This window comes from Oxyura jamaicensis, chromosome 3, assembly GCF_011077185.1.
Source record: "Oxyura jamaicensis isolate SHBP4307 breed ruddy duck chromosome 3, BPBGC_Ojam_1.0, whole genome shotgun sequence".
Lineage (NCBI taxonomy): Eukaryota > Metazoa > Chordata > Aves > Anseriformes > Anatidae > Oxyura > Oxyura jamaicensis.
Window position 1 is genome coordinate 15,462,213 of NC_048895.1, and position 18,863 is coordinate 15,481,075.

The 18,863-nt window shown below is 38.7% G+C and overlaps 1 protein-coding gene across 3 annotated transcripts in view; it reads left to right on the forward strand.

Annotated features, from left to right (window-relative positions):
• Positions 1–18,863, forward strand: part of AFTPH (aftiphilin) — a 46,215-nt gene that overhangs the window by 15,503 nt on the left and 11,849 nt on the right. For 2 of the 3 annotated variants that reach the window (XM_035319927.1, XM_035319928.1), the window contains exons 3-7: positions 8,142–8,293; positions 8,801–8,927; positions 9,249–9,305; positions 11,583–11,705; positions 18,192–18,252. In XM_035319927.1, coding sequence (XP_035175818.1) covers positions 8,142–8,293; positions 8,801–8,927; positions 9,249–9,305; positions 11,583–11,705; positions 18,192–18,252 — 520 coding nt within the window. The remainder of the gene's footprint in view (positions 1–8,141; positions 8,294–8,800; positions 8,928–9,248; positions 9,306–11,582; positions 11,706–18,191; positions 18,253–18,863) is intronic. The other variant, XR_004749019.1, reaches the window with a different exon arrangement.

Here is an 18,863-nt window from a genome sequence, read left to right on the forward strand (position 1 = left end):
ATCTACAGTCAGCTGTGACTGCATACAGAGTGACTTTCTGCCTTTCCTGCCAGTGAGGAAGTACAACCCCCAGCTTGTTGTTCTGCACCAACAAGCTGCAGAGGAAGTTGAGCTGGCTAAGGTTTGTTTTGCAACAGTTCCTCAGCCTTGCAATAAATGATAGTTGCTACATTTTTTTCAATTAACTCTTAAAAGCAACAGTTACACATCCTGAAAACTTACTTTGTGTTCTGCAAGAACTCTCTAAGTTTTCAAATGACTTTTCCAAACCTGTTTTTCTATCTAATATCTTTCTATATTTAAAAATGCTTTGTTTTAATCTTTAGTAACTCTGTTTTGAATCCAGGGATTCACAGTCTAGTATTTGCAACTAGAAACGCTGTCTTGTATGTTCTAGACGTTGAGGTTAGTCGAGTCAGCACCAGCCTGCAAACAGCCCCAGTACTTGGAGTGCAGAATATTACAGAAATTGAACAGATTTTCATCACTTTCCTTACTTTCAATTAAGAGATGCCATTGAGGTCAAGCCACAAAATACAGCATGTTAAAGTATTTGCTGAGAGAGGGCACTGCTGCATGTGCTAGACACCTGAGAGAGATGTGATAACTGAAACTTTGGCATGGGCTAAAGGTGGACTGGGATCACTTACAAGATACAGTGTACACTTGATCTGCAATGGTGAGGCTACAAGAGTCACCGTGGGGTGGTAGTGTAATAATTTTGGATGGTGTGTAAACAGAATGTCCCTAACATAATTCTTTACAAAAGCAGAAAACTGAAAAAGTATACTTAGCCAGCAGCATTGCTGTTTCAATGTGGAAATGATGTGTACAACAACTTTCATCCTTCCAGAATGTAGCACAGTGGAAAGTTATTTACCAGTAGTTCAAGTTTCCTGGCCACTAGTCTCTGCATATTTTCCTTTCAGTTTACCTGTTGCTGTTTTCCTGGATGTGAAGGAGACAGCAAAACATTGCGTCTTCTGAACAAATGCGTCAGGCAAGCTGCTTTAAAACCTGTTTGGTTTAACGTTTAATAGAATTAGACCTTGCTTGAATTCAAGCAATTAATCAATTTTACAAAATATAGAGTATAGAAGATGAAAGTAAGGGGAAAAAGATCATAAAACCATCCTCAGGTAGTAGCAAAAAGATCATTTTGTCTTCTTTGCCTTTGGTCTTAGGTGCTCAGACTGCTGCAAGTGATTTGAAATGTGACATTTGTAACAGACACCTCTCGCTGACCTCTTCAGAAGTGTTAGGCAGAGAGGGGAAAAAGGGAATGGTATTCAGTTTTCAGTTAAAATCACTGAAAGAATATGTAACCCATTAGAAAGAGCGTGTTCTTCAGCCTTTGAAGCTGGAAGATTCACAACTATTGTTTGAACCCATTTCAGTACTCCTGTGTACTTTAATCATGTAATGTTTTTCTTCAGCTGAAAATGTGGAGTAGTTTGTTTCGGTATAACTGCAGGCTTGCGTTTGATATAGCTGTGCCTTTGTGTTCAACAAAACTGATTTAGGATGTAGTATCGGGTGAATTGCTTCATCTAACGAGTCCTGAGCAAACCTGTACCGTACCTTGTGCATTAATCCCCTTTATGTGACCACACAACTCATGTTTGTAAGGAGTATAAAGCTCACGGTGTGGCTGTTTCCATGAGGTAGTGCTGAACATTAGTCAGCTGAGGGGGTTACTCTGCAGCATTGTGTCTTAACAATATGGAGAGGATTTAGCAAAGCACAGGAGCAGCTTTTACTTACAGTCGGCATGGGGGAGGTGGGTGGTACGGCTGTGCATAGCCGTGTTCAGGGAGTATAAGCATCTCCAGAGGAGGATGAGATGAGCAGTGGTTTGGTTGGAAAGCCAAAACTCTTCCCTGGTTTAGCTGAGAGTTAACAAATCTGGGAATGGGAGAAAGGGAAATATAAACAACCCTTAAAGTGGGTTTTCAGATCCTCCGCTTATCAGAGAGCCTGTGTGCCGAAGCTCGACCTCTTCAGATTAATCAGAGTTGGATGATGTACAGCTCCTGAGCCGCAAGTGTGCGTCAAGACAAAGAAAACCCTGCATCACTGTCATGTTGAGAGCACTTGTTGGGCAATGAATGAATAGTCATCCTCTTGGAAAAAAGTAGCTACGACTTCAGACTCCCTGTTCACTAAGATAAATCAGGGTAGTGTTGGCTAAATTAAGTTCAGACAGTTGGCTAACAACCTGCAGTATAAACTTATCTGTCTGGAAGGGTTTTTTTTATGTTCATAGCATAGTTTTTAAGGATGTTCAGCTGAATAACAGACCAAAACAGACCATTAAAAGTAGCCCGTAATTGCTGTAATTCAGAACAGGTTGGCTAAGGGGATCTTACAACAGAAAATATCTTGGGAGGAAGAATTGGCATAGCGTTTCTGTTCATATGCCACAGTCTTTTAAAAGTTATTTTCCATCTTGTACACGTAAGTTTTGTTACCGTACTTCCTCTCAGAGCCTGGCTGAAAAATCAGTACACCACCACTAGATAATAATAGCATGACTGAAATGGGAAGTAAGTTTTATGTGGCCTAGTGAGGTAACTATTAAACTTCATTCTACCTGCATGGAAGACACAAGATTTGATACTCTCCAGCTGAGGGATAATAAATGGATGAGCCTTCCAGCCAAAGGAGGGAGACAGCTTCACATTTCTACACTTAACTTGCCTGTGGTTTATAACTCTCTTGCATCAAGCAATAAAAGGCACCACTTGATTGTATAACTAAATAGCATCTTCTTGCTGCGTTGTAAGGCTTGGTTCAGGATCATTGTTTCCATTATTAAATATCAGCAGAAATAAGTGCGGATAAATAAGAATGAAGCAGTTTCCTTTTTTTTCTCTCCCCAGCCTCTAAGAAATTTATGGCACCATGTTAAATTGAACTGCTTTTTAAGAGGAGAATGGAGAGAAGAAACACACTGGGATTGTGAGAAGTGAAGCTGGTGTTGTGTGCAAGCTTTGCTTCTCCTCTTGGCTCGGTTATTGTGCCTGCAGCGCTTCTCCCATTGCTTGGCGAAGGTGCTCTGTTTGCGAAGCACAGCCTGCACATTAGAGAAATAAGTGTTGCTATGTGGAAGGCAGAGTGATTCTTAATTTAAGCAGTTGCAGTCCATAAACTTACCCAAATTAAAAAAACTGCCCCTTTTTAACTGGGAACTTAGTGGTTTGCTTGTTTATGTGTGCTTAGTTAACTGTTCATGTCTGTTTCTTAGTGCTTGAGCCCAGAAGACCTCGAGACCCTCTGAAGTTGGTGGGTTTGGATCCCTTTGTGATTTGTAGCTGTTAACGTGGTGGAGCTATAAGATGGATTTTAACTGTGTGGTCGTGTAGGTTAGCTCTTAAAAAGGTGATGAAGTTACAGAGGTATACAGTGAGTTAGTTACACAGAGGCGAATGTGTTGATGAAGTATTGTTTGGGTGTTAGAAAACACAGCAAAGGGAGTTTCTCAGTGAATGTCTGCATAATATGAAATGGTCGTAAACTCTTGTAAGAGGCCCTCTCAGAACAGTGGGCATGTAATATCAAGTAGGATCTCTCAGGTTAATCAGTTTCTTTCTTGGCTTCTGGCCCCTGATCTTTGATCTGCCTTTTTTTTTGAGAGCCTTCACACAGCTTCTGCATTCTGGAGGCTGGTCATGCCTCTATCACTTTAGTCCATCAGTAAATTATACTTTTAGCATCTTAGTTCCTTCAAATGCCCATTTCTGTCTCCTTGCTCACTGGATGAACTGTCCTGTGCTGATATGTGACTCGCACCACAGACAGAAGCAAGACATCTTTTTACAGCTCTGAAGAGCAACAGTGACCTGGCACTGCTGAGTTCCTGTGCAGACAGCTGGGACGGATTTAGTGTGGCCATTAGGGTCCAGGAGAGTGTTGCAGGAATGCAGTTATTCTGTAGTCTTGTGATGAACAATAAGAGGCAAAACAAATTTTATAAACTGAGTACTTTGGCCTTTCAGCTCAGAGGACTGATCTTGTCCCCCTGTTCATACAGCCCAGGAGATAAATTCTAATCCTGTGGCTGTAAATTCTTCTTGGGAAGTCTGTTGCGTTTGTGGTCTTTTGATTGCGTGATGGTTACCAAATCTCTTACATATTTATCAAGAACTTCTGAGTGGTCACAGAAACCACAGGATTTTGAATTTGTAGCTGTTTGGAGAATCACAGTCAAGTGCTAGAATGGCAGCTCTGGCCTTCATTCCCATCTCCAGTAAGTGCCTGTGAGCATTACTCATGTCAAACTGCAGTGTGTAATACCCAGCTATCAAACATTTCAGTGCCTCACAGTGGAGGAAAGTCCTTGTGGTTCTTTTGTGCTTATTTAAAAAAAAAAAAAAAAAAAAAAAAAAGTACAGTTATATAAACCTAGGAAGAGTGCTCTTTCCACAGTGGATAAGGCATATTTTGGGAGTTATTGGGTGTGGTGTGGGTATTGGAAGTTAGATGTGTCCCCAAAGTGCATTGAATTCTTACAGGATCTTTCTTCCTGAAAGACTTGGTGCCATCATTTACGACAGAAGCAGTATTTTCTTTGGCTGTTTTGTACAAACAATAGACTGATGTTTGTGGAAGCTGAACTTTTAATTAATTGCAAAATCTTGGTAATCCCCTTTGTACTTGGGAGCTGTGAGCATAGTATGTCATTACCAATTAGAAGAAAACTTCATCTTCTTCTTTAGAGCCACTGGCACCGCCTGAGAGATGTGTGTGCACATTCCTCCCTGTGTCCCTTTGCACATGTAGAATTAATTATTCTGGTTTGCTATGGAAACTGTTCTTCTCTCCTATATATAAGTAAGGGCTAAGCACTTCTGGAGATTTAAAGAAGATGAAAGGAAGTGCAAAGAATGCTATAATTAAACCGTTCTGAAATTTTGGCATAATTCTTAGCTCAAATTTGAAATTGGGTGCTGAGGTGCTGCTTGGCTCACAGAGGCTGTCTCTTAATTCTTTCATTACCTAAGCGTGTTCTTAGTCACTAGTATATTCTCAAATGTTCCTCTTTTTCAAGAAAGCTGATGCCTTGCTATTGTCATGATACAATGCCTTTCTTCTGCCTCTTCCCTGTCACCGGGAAGATGTATTTTGTGCTGTATTAAAGCAATGAGGTAAGATTCAGCCGTTCATGTACGATAATAGCAGCTGACGCATTGTAGACAGAGTTAATTTTTAAAACTTGGAAGGATTAGGGCAGAATCCAGAATGCTGTTTAATTTTACTTCCTAAAAATATCAGTTAGTCTCTTAGTTTTAATCAAGGAGCACAAAACAGCCTACAGGTATCATGACAGGTAATGTACCTCGTACTGTCTGGCGAAAGGGGTTGGCCATTAAGAGATGATCAAACTTAAGAGGAAAATGATACACTAAGGAATGTGACTCATTACAGTCAGAGCATACCAGGAAGGTAATGAAGGGGCAGGGAAGGGGAGGGAAATGAATCAGGGATGCTGTGTAATTCAGATCATTGGATAATATATTAATAATGGCATTTGGACGTAATGCCTTGAAAATGCCATATAACTGAACCCAGTGCCTGTCCCTGCGTGCCAGGCTTTTTTATTTTTCAGGTAGGAGAACTGATGAGCAGATGCTGTAAGCAAGTAACTTTCCTGCTTTCTGCAGTTAGTAGCTGAACAGGGAGAGCAGACTCCTTACTCCTCACCTTGGCTCCAGCACAAAGAATCACAATATCCAGATCATTTGGCCTTTGCCTCTGTGTTACGTTTGCTGCAGTACGTGGTCAGTGGCTTGTCTAATGGAGACTGGAGATGAGGCAAACTTTCAAATGATTCTAATGAGAAATGTTGTAGGTGATTACTGTGAAACAGATATTTCGTGTGCCTAAACGTGTGTCCCAACAGTATTGGTTGGTCTAGTTAAAAAACATAACCTCCTCTCACAAGCCTCGCTTCGCTGAACCTTAAATCTTTCAGCTCTAACACAAAACCTCAGCCTGAGGTTTGCGTTTCTACATTTAAGCATTGCTGCTGAAATATGCTGCATCTCCACAGGAGGGCTCTGCTGGCACAGCTATACTAGCACATACTGCGGGATGCTCACGGGATTTCCACCTACTCAGTTTCTCTTCCATTTCCCCCGTAGAAAAGCAGGCATCGGAGCTGCTGGGCCCTGCCCAGTGTGCAGGGCAGCAGATTATCAGGAAAGTGCCTGTTGGGGAAGTCCAAACTAAAGAGAGAAACCTCCTGTTACGCCGAGCTTGCATCCTAGCAAGAAGAGAGGTTAAGGTCCTTCTGTTAAAAATAAGTACATTAAAGAAGAGACTTTAGTTTCAGTCTTAAGCCTTGCAATTGGCTCTTTTTAATAAATAAGAGATTGCTGGTTACCCGTTTTTAACTGGTTGAACTGGGGTGGAAAAAATGGGTTCCATTTGAGTGCTACATCTGTTGTCTGAGACAGTTCATGGAGCTGTAATGAAGCTGAAATTCTGTGGCTGTATGGAAATGCAGCTGAGAGGAGAGAAATTTAAGGGAAAAATATGGAAAGGAAAAAGCATACTGTGCTTGCCAGAAAAGCTGTTTTTTGTTTTGTCTGTGCAGGTGGGATGTTGGTTTTTTATTCTTAATGTTAAATCCAACTGCCAAAACCTGGAATGTCATGAATTTGAGCATTCTCCACTGCATGCTGTGGGAATTAAAATGTTTGGACATCACTAGTACCAATTCATGCTTTTTATGATGCTGAGACCTTATCCTACCGAATTGTGGTGGTCGTGGTGCTGGTGGAGAGAAAAGCAGGAAAATCATTTCCTGTGTTGGGAACAGTTCTGCCTTTCTACGTCCTGATGCTCCCTCTTGCTAAAGGGATGCTGAAGTGATGGTGACATCGAGACCTGGTTGCGACTACTTTGGCAAGCAGGAAGACCTGCCTAGTCTCTCAGTACCCTGGAAAGTAGATCTGTAGCCCTTCCACAAAACTCCAGAGCATTTGTGCTGGATATTTTGTGTACTCATCATGAGTTTATAACGTAAGATAGCAGGAAGAAGGTCAGATGAGAATCAATTATAGAGATGTGGTTGTGCAAACCATGCTGCTATCTAGCAGGCTTCTTGCTCAGCTAAAATAAAACTCAGTGGGCTTTTTGTTGTTGTAAGTTATTTGGCTAGGATAGAAACATTCCCAAGGCTGGCTAGGATAGAAACATTCCCCTGCATGGTCACAGCATCCAGCATCAACTGTCTGAGTTGTGAATGTGAAAGGCAAACTGCTGGGAAGAAAGCTATTTTTCTTTTTATAATAAACAGCTTCAAATGTGTAGAAACACATCAATAGGTTTGGGGGCAAGAAATTAAGGCATCAAGTAATTCTTTTCCTGAGAATTTATCTCTGTTGTGAACCAAACAAACCTTACAGACACTTTTTGATAGTGTTTAAATGTGTTATTCTTAGCTCTTTTGTGCTATACCTGACCGTTATACCAAACAGAGGATTGCAGTTTTTCTACATCTGAGTTATTGATACTAGTATTTTCTTTTAGGAAGTGTGCAGTCTTTGGACTATAAATGTTTTTTTTCTGTAGTATTTTCAAAGTCATGATCACTACCTGAGCCTGTTGCACATCAGGCAGAGTTTTTTGAGGCCTTCAACTGTGTACATCTTACAACAAGTGAAGCTGTCTTCTGAATCAATGTTATGTATCAAGGTTGGATTGAAGTGCATCAGTAAGTGGAATGAAAACTGTTTTCAGTTTGTACTTAAGATAACATTCAGTAGCAAAACTGCTCAGTAAAACCCGTAGGGTGTGTAGAACTGGACCCTTTAACATATCTTAAGTAAATACAGCTTAAAACTTCTCGCATATCTTTTATGCTAATTTGTAACAAAGAGTGACTAAGAAATGTTAAGAACTTCTGTAAGAACTCAGTTTGCAGAAGGTAAGATCCTTGCTCTTTCTCAGTAGCTAACGGCCTGTATTTGGTGCTTATAAAAAGTTTTGTGATCCTCTGACAGCTCTGTATCTTGAGGTAAGTGAAGCTTTGTATCAGCTACCTATTGCTTTCCATCTTAATGTTGCAATTTCAGACTCATTTTCTTTAGAACAGTTAACAAAACTTGATGTAAATATCTTTTTCTTTGATATAGGCAACGTTACTAGGTCGTCTGGAACGAATATTTGAAGTCTGTTTTCCTTCCATGCCTGTTCTTGAAATCGAAGAAGAAGTAATTTCCTTGAATCATTTGCTGGAAGCAGGTGAAAAGCAGATGACAACTGAGGAAACCGTAGCAAATACTGGGTAAGAAACCACTAACGCAACTAAATAGAAATGAGGTAGAAACTTATCGTCTTTGGGAAGTTAAAAGGAGCTGTTTGCGTCAAGTATTTCAAAAAGCTACTAAGTAAAAGTTAGCTATCTAGCCAAACGGTTGGTTTCAATGACTACATGCACCAGGGGTATTTCACTTAGTCAGCAGCATCTCCTCTTCTAAGTGATGTCTGAGTTAGTTAATCAGAATATGGCTGATTAGTTACAGTTGCTGGAAATTGCTATATTTATTCGTGCGATGGTGTGAAGTCTAAGCAGGCCTTGTTCTGCCTGCTGTGGACATCATTTTCCTATTAGAAGTCTGAAGTATAATTGTTCTGAGAACACGGTGCAATTTTGGTTCCCCTGAGTGTCGTGCTAGGGTGTAAGTTTAATTGGAATGTATAATAAGACGCTAGTATTAAAAATTAGAATAAAAGATCAAAGCTGCTAAGTTGTTATTCCTGCTGATGACTTGATTTATGATGGGTTGTATAGGGAACTGATGGACGTGTGGACGCAGCTGCAGGATATCCACGATGCGTATGGACTGCGATACCAGTGGGGTGGCTCCCACAGCAACAAAAAGCTTTTGTGCTCCTTGGGAATCGACACCAGAAATATTGTGAGTCTGTCAATAAAACTCGCTTTCTGAATAATGGAGCTGCTTTGAACACAGAATTAGGTTGAAGTGTTTTTGTATGAATGCTTGTCTCTTAATTGCACAGCTCCACTAAACATGTTTTTTATGGCATACTGTCTTACAACTTAATGTTTCTACAGGCCTTGTTAATATTAAAAGTTACATTATTTTTAACCATCGGTTTAACATAGTAGTTATTCTCTCACACAATCTTACACAAGTTTTATAACATTGATGTTATAAAAGTATTATCACTGAAACAGTATGACAGAACCTCTTAAGTAAATGTTGTTTTTTTATCAGCTCTTTACAGGCAACAAGAAACAGCCTGTTATAGTACCCATGTATGCAGCAGGACTGGTAAGCTTTGTGTTATTTTTTTTATTATGGTTCCCACAACATCATATAATGAAATATATGAAATGGCATTAAGCACCAAGTATAATGAAATATATCTTTCTAAGTTCAGCTGAGGTTTAGGCATGAGTTGATACTGCACAAAAGAATCATGAAATACGCTATCTAGTTGTCAGAAATTATGAAGGAATGTCAAAATAAATCAAAACATCAATTTGCAGCAGCAGTGGGAGACCCTGGCTCTAAGACCAAATGCTTCAAAGGAAGGTTAAGAACAGCTAGGTAGCTATGATATTCCATAACTTGTGTGTAGAAGTCGTCTTAGATTTGTGGAGTCTTCCTCTCCATGCAGCTGTTTCTCTGACAGACTGTTTATTAATTACTTGATTACATCTCAGTATCCTCAGATCAAAAGAGAAGCTTAGTCCTGCCTTGCGCTGTTACTGGTATGTCAATAAATGACCCATGTATATGTATATTTGGTTCTCTGTGTGTATAAGTATGTATATAGACAACAGAGTTCTGCAGGGATGAAGTCTGTTGTCCCTGAGAGCCCCAATTCCTCTAAAATAAGTTTTTCCCTTTCTCCTTTTCTACATGCTCCACTCCTTCCCTTTTCTCTTCCCTGCCTGCCTCCCCACCCTGCCCCCAAGCCGTTAGGCTGTTTATGCATACAAAAAGTATTTTATAGACTGTATTGCTTTATTGCCCCAAGAGCTAAATAAAAATAGCAAGCATAAGTTAGATTTGTGTAGACTGTGAAGGAAAGCCAAATAACCTAGTGTAGTAAGATAACTGTTTTCACCTTAGTCAATATGTTTCAGTTCCTGGATGGCGTTTCAGTCTGTGCAATGTCTATAGTAGTAAAAATAGTCAGAAGATAAGATTTGCCTTTTTTTTTTGCTAGTCTGAGCAAAATAGCCTATATAATGTATAATTTCTGGAATATATTATATTCCCAGAAAAGGGTGTATATGATTACATACACACACACATACTTTTTAATACGGTCATTCACAAATTTAAAATAAAAGGCTTACAGTTTTCTATGGCTTAATATAATTTAACCTGTAGGTTAATTTCATAGAGTGACTTCTGTAGTCAGTTTCTAGAGCAGTTGTTTTGTGATGTATCCAGGTCGGCTCATGCACTTGTTTGGATTTAGGCACGGTATTCTGATAAACAGGGAAATAACACATCTCATAGCAACTGCTGTTTTCTTTCTGTAAGGTGTTTTTGACTGTGTTCGTATGTGACGTGCAATTATTTTTTTTGCAACAGATTGTTGTTGCTGATTGATTATCTCCTAAATTGTCTGTATGCTTAAGCACACAATAAGCTGGATCGAGATGATGTTATAAGTAAAGTGGCTTGATGCTTTCTGTTGCCACTCTGCTTCAAGTGTTTCTCTGCTGTCTGAAAGAATTGGTTCAATTGGTGGTTAAATTCCAAGCTCCCCTGACATGGTATAGGAATACTTGTGGGACAGCTGATCTTGCTAGCTGACTTCCTGAAATTGTTCTCAAAATATTCTGGTAACAAATCCAGTGGTTTTATTTGGGAATTTTATTTTCTCATACCTCGTTGTTCAGGGCTGGTTTGCCTATCTTAGGGCAAACTTTTATCTATCTGTAGATCTTTATTCACCCTTAGTTTCGTTCAGGGATGTCAGAGATTTCAGACATATTTTGTAGTACTGTTTTAGCTTTGAACAGTTTGTTTAAAAATGAAAAATGTTCTAATTATTTTCTTAATACTTTTAAATGCATTATTTCCATGTCAGTGATTACTGTTCTTGGTATCATTCTACAAACTGATAATTTGACATGTTTCTTCTGAATTACTTAAGTGATGAAATGGAATGAATGCATTTGCACCTTTCCAATGGGCCATTTGGTATTTCTGGAATAGTCTGTACACAGTGGGGAGAGGACATCACCTTATCAAGTAACCATTCATTCCAGCTTGAAACTGCTTTGTTGGAAGTTGAAAGCAAACTCCAGCTAGGCACTTGGGTTTCAGTTATTGGCTCAAACATTTTTTAGGCTCTATGAAAACCTAAGGAACTAGCTGATTCTCTCTTCCCCTGCCCCCACCTCCTTCTGACCCCTCACTGAAAATACTCTGGTGATGTATGGTTACCCTCAAGGCCCTAGCTGGGGATAGCACTACCTAGTACTGTGTTTTCTCTCTTCTGGTGTCTGCACTTCTTGGAATATATATTTGTGTGTTTGTATGTGCATGCATGTGATTTTCCTGTTATTCATTATTATTTTTTAGGGTATGTTAGAACCTACCAAGGAACCTCTGAAACCGATATCTGCAGCAGAAAAAATAGCTTCCATAGGACAGACACCTCCTGTATCACCAGAGATGAACACGTGTACATCCGATCAGTTCCAGGTAAAAATTACAGAGGGAGAGAGAGAGAATGAATGAGGGAAATAATGGGATGCCTTGCTTCTTCCTTCAGTTTTTAAATATCTGTATTCAACGACACCTTTATGTAAAGGGCAGGTGTTCCTTTTGTCAGACTGAAGTCTTCTTGTTGGATCTACTCTTCATGTGTGACTGGAAGGGAGTCCTCATGATAAGACTGTAGCGGTTGGTGGCCAGCATTAAAGAGTCCTGATGATAGCTACTGGTACATAGCAACTAGTCAGAGGAAGGACTTCTACACTAAAGGTTTTTTATGCTTGCTTTTTCTGTAGCTTATTGTAGGAAGTCATTCTACCTGTTTGGCAGTGCTTGATTGGTTTTGGATTTTGAGTTTTTTTGTTGCTGTTGTTTTAAACTATCAAATTTACAACTATACTGTTCATGCTCTTCTTCATTTTCCCTTTTTCTTTCAGAGTAATATAAAAAGCAGCCCAATTGCCTAGAAAGAGATTCTGGATACAAGCATTGCAAGCATAAATAACTGATTTTTTTGATTTTCTGATGCCTGCTGGCCTTTCATGCCAGATTTTCACGAATGATTACCCACTGAACAGCTCTAAGTTGCTTCTCTGGCTTCTGTCTTCTAAACCTGATACAGGGAGAGTTCAGTGGACCTTAGAAGTGAGCTTGTGAATCTTCTTTGTTTTTGTTTTTCTGGTGTTAGAAGACCATTTATATGTCGTGTGTTGCAGTGTGTCTGGTTGGCAGCTAGCTAGGAGGATATGCAGAAGCATTTAATTTTCAGTGTCACTACAGTGGTACTTGGCATGTATTCAGTCAGCTGTGTCCCTCCTTAGCACAGGTCTTGTTTAATTTGCCCAGCGTTTGGTAACTGTCTGTACTTCTGACTGAAGGCATTCCAGAATGAATTATCCTTGTGCTTGCTATACCTAACATAAATGCTGGGTACTTCTCAGTAGAGCAATTACCTTGCACTATTTGCTCTGCTATAATGCAGAGCTCTGACATGCTTGTATCCAAGTGTTTTTTTCATTTTTTTCATTGTGGAAGAGCAGTATGTCAGTAGGCTCAGAACTGAGGCTGTTTTATATAGTGATGTACATGTTTGGTGACACTTCCTATATATACTGCCTCTAACAAATCTTGTAGTGGAACCGAGAACTGGGTATTAGAAAAGGTAGCAATGATACCTGCAATCAGTCTGAGCTGAAGAAATCATTGTGTAACTTCTGTATATGAATAGAGTAGGCAAATTTCACTGGTTTTCTGCAGAATTGAAGGTTCTGTCTTCTTACATCAGGAGACATTAAATCCTGTGTTGTAGAGAGCTGCAAGAGCCTAAACTAGCAGCATCTCTGACATATGCTATTTTCTCAGTAGTTGCCTGGCAGTCCTAGTGCTGAGTGCTGAAAATAAGACCCCCTACTTATCAAAGTCTCTTTTTTATTTTCTTCATCCCCTCTAGTTATGAGTGTTTCGTACTTCTGAGTACTCCTGTAGCAGACTATCCAATTCCGTGTCACTCTTTGATTATCTGGTCTCCTAGCTTACTGTGCTGACAAGGCCAAGTCAGTTCAGTAGTTGCACCCAATGAATATGTGTAAGAAGCTTCCATGTCTGCATTGCTGGCTTAGATTGGTTTTTCTTTTTTTCCCCAAAAAGACAAAAAAAAAGTTTTTGGGAAAGAGCTGAATTAACATTCTTAAAGGTTAGAGCTTAGAGCTCTAAGAGGCCACAATTAAGTGACATTAAGCTTCTGGGCATGGACAATCAACTGTATGCCTCGGAGACTTTTTTTCTTTCTTGGCATTATCTTCTGTTAATGCTTGGTGGCTTCTGCTTGCTTTTGGGAAAATCAGCTTTGCTTCACATTGTGCAGATTGCCTCTTTGGAATATCCTGGATTTTAGCCCTCACTTTCCTGAACATTTCATTACAAATTGTGCTTTTAACATTAATATGCAGTGGAAATATAATTGGCAGTTTTAGTGGACCATGAAACTTCTTATTCTAAACACAGGTGGTTTAGGTACAACTGTATGTACCTTTAAGCTTCACAAAATAATCACACAAATCACACATCAGTTGGGTGAAACTTCCAAATTCCTTCATTTTGATGGAGGAATGATGATGGGTCATTCTTGTATTCAGAAACTTTATAATATTGGCTTCCTTGTTGAAAGGAGAGGCCCTTGTTAAAATATTCCCATGCTTTGCCTAGGAAAGGAGAAGAGTTCTCCTTTGTTGAAAGCCTGGCATTTATGGGACTTGTCTACAGACCAGTGGCTGTGTGTATGAGTTCTTCTGATGGAGTAAGATTTTGGAAGAAAGATTGTCATGATGCAGAAGTGGGAGTGGAAAGAACATTTGTAGAAGCACAGAAATACCTTCTTGGATTTTGGTTGTAGGTGAATGGAAGAAAGCATGCAGAGATTTGAAGTTGAGTACATTACAAATCAAAAGATTGAGGGGAAAAAAGCAAACGAGCTGCAATAATCTCTCATAGTTACTATTATATAAATCCTGTATGTTTTGGACTCATTCCCTGCAGAGAATCGTATTGGGTTGGACAGGTTAAGGAAATACAGTGGGCAAATTCCTGTCTGGGCAATTTAAGTTGCAAGGACAATGTTTTGTATTTTGGAAATGATTTCTCCTCGCAAGGAAGTTAAGGTACTGATTGATCTATCACCTTCTTTTGTATAAAGGTGACTTGCAGACTGACCGGGTTTTGTATTTGAAGTTAGTGTCTAATTTTTTGTTTGGTCTCTTGTTTATCTTGACAATGGGAGATTTTTATTTCTCTGTTTGCCTGTGCTCATAACTCTAAAGCAGCGAGCAGAATATGAAATAATCCCGATTACTTTTACCTTTATGTAAGAGCATGGCTTTATCAAGACGCGTGAGGAGTAAGAATGGCTGCTCCAATATGCAAACATTGATTGTGAAACCCCAGAGACAGGTACCCTTCTGTTTTACAGCATGCGCTGTAGTGGGCCATGACCATCTTCAGGCAGTGCAACTAAAATATATTCCGATGTTTGTCAAAAACGTTGCTGTCTGAGATTAATGTTGCCTGATTTCTCTTAATTTGATACTGTTCTGTGGTTAATGTAGTGTTGAAGTTTATTTATCTTCTCTTTAACTTTCTAGCAAAAAGTTATCTAGGTGTTTCTGCTTTGTTTGCTTTTTTTTGCTTCTCTCTGGAACTCTGATAGAGCCTAGTGGTAATTTTGTCTCAGCACACAGGATAACTTTGCAGTTTCTTACCTGTTTAGTTTTGCTTAAGCTTAATATTGGGATAGAAAACTGCAGCGACCCAGACCTTTCCAGAAGGGAATTACCAGCAATTCTTTTCTGCAGGTGCCCATTACAGTACATCTGCACACATGTAAGCTCCTGAATTAGAGATCATGTTATAACAGAATATGCATCTTACACTTGCTGGGTATTAGGGACTGAACCTTAATTAAACCCCATGGGGTGACAGTCTTTAAAAACACTTTTAATTACATAAGGGACCATCAGGACTTCTAACAATGACAGATGCAAACTACCATGTTATTGGCCACCAGCCAAAGGCTCCATCATGGAACTGCTCTCCAGTTATACATAGGAGAAAGATCCAAGAATATACATAGTTTTGACAGAGAGAGAAACCTGCAGGTAAGAGATATTATAGGACGTACTATTCTGTCAGATGCAACAAAGTCAGTTAAAGGTGGTGTCTGAGGAAAAGTGAATTTTAGAGCTCTCGTAATTTTGTCTATGTCTACACACAATGAAATGTATGAGTTACATCTGTGTAAACCTTTTTCTGAAAGTCATGTTTATGGTGCTCATTTGTGGGATCTATTTAAACATTTGTAATATATGTGTATTACAAGCCTTCCTATTTTTTCCCTTAGCTTTAAGACAGCAAAATACTTCCCTTTTTTGGAGGGGAGTAGAAATTAGTTTTCCTGGATAATAATTGGCATGAAGGTGAACACTTACATTTTAATCTTTTGAATTAGAAAAAAATCTTGCATAATACCATCCTAAAACTGCCATGTGAAAAATGTCTCTTGCTTTCATCAACTGAAATACGATGCAGTAAAGCCAGCAGGCTTTTTAGTATTCTCTTTCTTACTTCCTTAACATTCAGACTAATACCTTGGCAGTTGAGTATACTTTTTCATTTCTGTACCATGTCCCATAATATAATACGGAGGGAGGAGTGAGAGCAGATTGCCTTGAATCTTAATATTCTTCTAGATTAGGTGCTTTTCTTTAAAACATATTATTAAAATAATGGTTGTAAATGCGGTAGTCTAGCAACCTTGCAGTCTCCAAAAGACAAAACATTATATTCCCATTTGCAGGGCATGTTTCCATTATCTGAGATTTTAGTGCTGTGTTCAGGTGTCCCAGTATAGATAGTTTTCTTAGGGCCAAGGACATTAAGAACCGAAAACTTTTCCTTTCTGTTTAATTGGCTTTTGTTTCTGCCCTCCCCTTTCACTTTGCTTGCTGATGAAAGGACTGGGGTGTGCCAACATCCTGTATGGATAAGGTCTGATTTCCTTGCCACCCCCTTTTTTTACAAGCAGTTGAAGTCAGCAGAATAGCCTCATCCCATGGAACAGAATAATGTATGTAGTATACCTGCTGATTTAGAGTCAGATACCTTTTTTTTTTCTTTTTTTTTCCCAACACTTTAGGAAGAATTCATTGCATCCTTTGCCCTCTCCTCAGCAAGTCTGAGAATCACGTAATCAATCATTAAAGGGAAAAGCCTAGCCAGCCATTGGTACCACCTTTTGCATACTGCTTTGTCTCAGCCTCACCAGGACTCATCAGTCCTGACTCATCTTTTGACACAAAATGAAGTGGGTGTTCCTCAGTAACTGAGGGTTGGTAGGGAGGAACTTTGTTTCACTCTGATTTCATTTTGTTCCCTGCAGAAAACTTCTAGACTATCGTACTAGCTTCCATTTTTCCCTTTTTTTATTTTTTTAACTCCTTTTAATGTTAATATATTTTTAGTGTGCCAAACTTTAAACAAGCTGCTGATCATAGTGCTCATTACTTCATCAGGTTTAGCTTTCACACTGGTAACATGATTTTTCCATCCAAGCCATTTCAGTGCCAGTAATTTCATTACCAAAGCCAAGTAAAAAATGTAGCATCAGCTCCTTAAGCTCCACAGAGTGAATACTGTTCTAGTTGTGTTCCTCGGTACTGGAAATATTTCCAAGTCATTAAGTAGGAAAGATTTTTCTAGGCAAGGCTTTTACTATAAGTAAATACAGAAGTCTCCAGCTCCCTTTATTTTTCTTTCTGTGAATATCAATCCCCTAACAAAAGCCTTTTACAGTTAGCTTAATTGTACAAAGCTAGCTCAGGTTGTTACAGTCTTGATTCACAAATCTGAATATTATTACACGCTTTTAGGTTTTAAAAGTAAAATAAATTACCCAACTTTCTCCAAAAGCAAACATAAGGTATGTCACAGCCACTGAAAGCTCGACAACTAGTAATGCCTTTTAAATAATGTTGTGGAGAAATTCAGTTGCTTTTCTTTCACAAGTATTTTTTTTTTTAGTTTTATCAAACTTGTGAAATTGAAGGTGCATCTTTTTCAACCTTTTTTTGCACTAAAGTGCATTATTGCTGCTTATCTCAGACATTTCTGATGCTGTCCTATTGGTTTGTCTTCTGAGAATACAGGAGGACAGCACTTGCAAGTTATGCTACCCCTGAACAGACATTCCTTGTAAAACATGGTCCTTGCTGCTTGTTTGATTCACATGTGTGTGCGCGTGTGCAGAAGACTGAACAAGAGGAAATGAAAAGGATGGACTCCCAGAAGGAGTCAGTGTTTCCATATTCCTCTTGTTCATCTTACCAGTGGTTTGTTTAGATACTTGATTTAATCGTTACAGGATAATAAAACACAGGATTTATTTATTTTTCCATGATAAGTTATTTTTGAATAGTTTGTCGTTCATGTGGAGGGATTCTGTCCCTTAAAACCCCTCCAATAAAAGAAAGAAAAAGAATCATGGGGTATTTTTATGGTAAATAACTGGCTTTGTCTATAATCAGGTCAAAGCATGGATGTATAGATGGCTTTCACTAATAACCCTATTCTAAAATTGCCCTCTAAATTGCATATACACAACTTTTTATGCAAAATGCCTCATCTTCCGTGAAACTAATATTACTTTCAACTATGCCTTAATGGTTTTATCCAATTCATATGTTTTAGTTAATTTGCAAATCCTTTTTGAGTTACCTAATCTGTACTGTTGAGAATTTAGTAGTAAAACAAATCTTCAGATTGTTAGTGCATATTATGAAAATATGACCCTTGCAAAAGTTGGGGCTTGCTCATTCATTTGTCTTTTTAGTATTTAGATGCTAAAAGAATCTGTTGTTTGAACTGCTTTGCATTGTTGTAACCTGTACTGACTATAAAATCTGATTTCTGACTTTTCAACTCTAGGAATCTCTACCACCTGTCCAGTTTGACTGGAGTAGCAGTGGCCTTACTAACCCTTTAGATGGTACGTCTCTCCGTAGAGCCTCTAGCACCAGAGCTAGAGATAAGAAAGCTACAAAGTTCAGACAAACATCTATCTGCTGATTTATTTTTTTAAATATATATATATACACACACACATACATATATATACATATATAAATATATATAATATTTATTTCTTACTCCTAACTTTGGAAATTCAGGCTTTCTTTCTGATTAAATGTACCTCTCCGTGAAATATCATGTCGTCTGAAAAATACCAAGTTAAGTATTATTTAAGACTCATGCCATATTCTAATGACACAGTGGCAATACTAGCACTTCATTATAAATAACTGCAGGTTATAATGAACTTCTGAATAAATGAACGTTTTAGAGTGACGAGTTATACTTTGTAAAAGTATTTTTCACCAATGAAGTGTCTCTTTAGACATCCTTTGAATGAAAAACTTGTGTATAGTGGCTACTTCAAAGCACAATATTTTAACCACAAACTGTTTGCAAAAGATGTACTTCTTGACCTGCAAGTTTTCAGATTTACAGATAATTTTATATTTCAAAAATGTGACATCATCTGTTACCACTTTTGCTTACACTCAATAGTAGTTAATTAGTGCTAATTTATTGACGAGG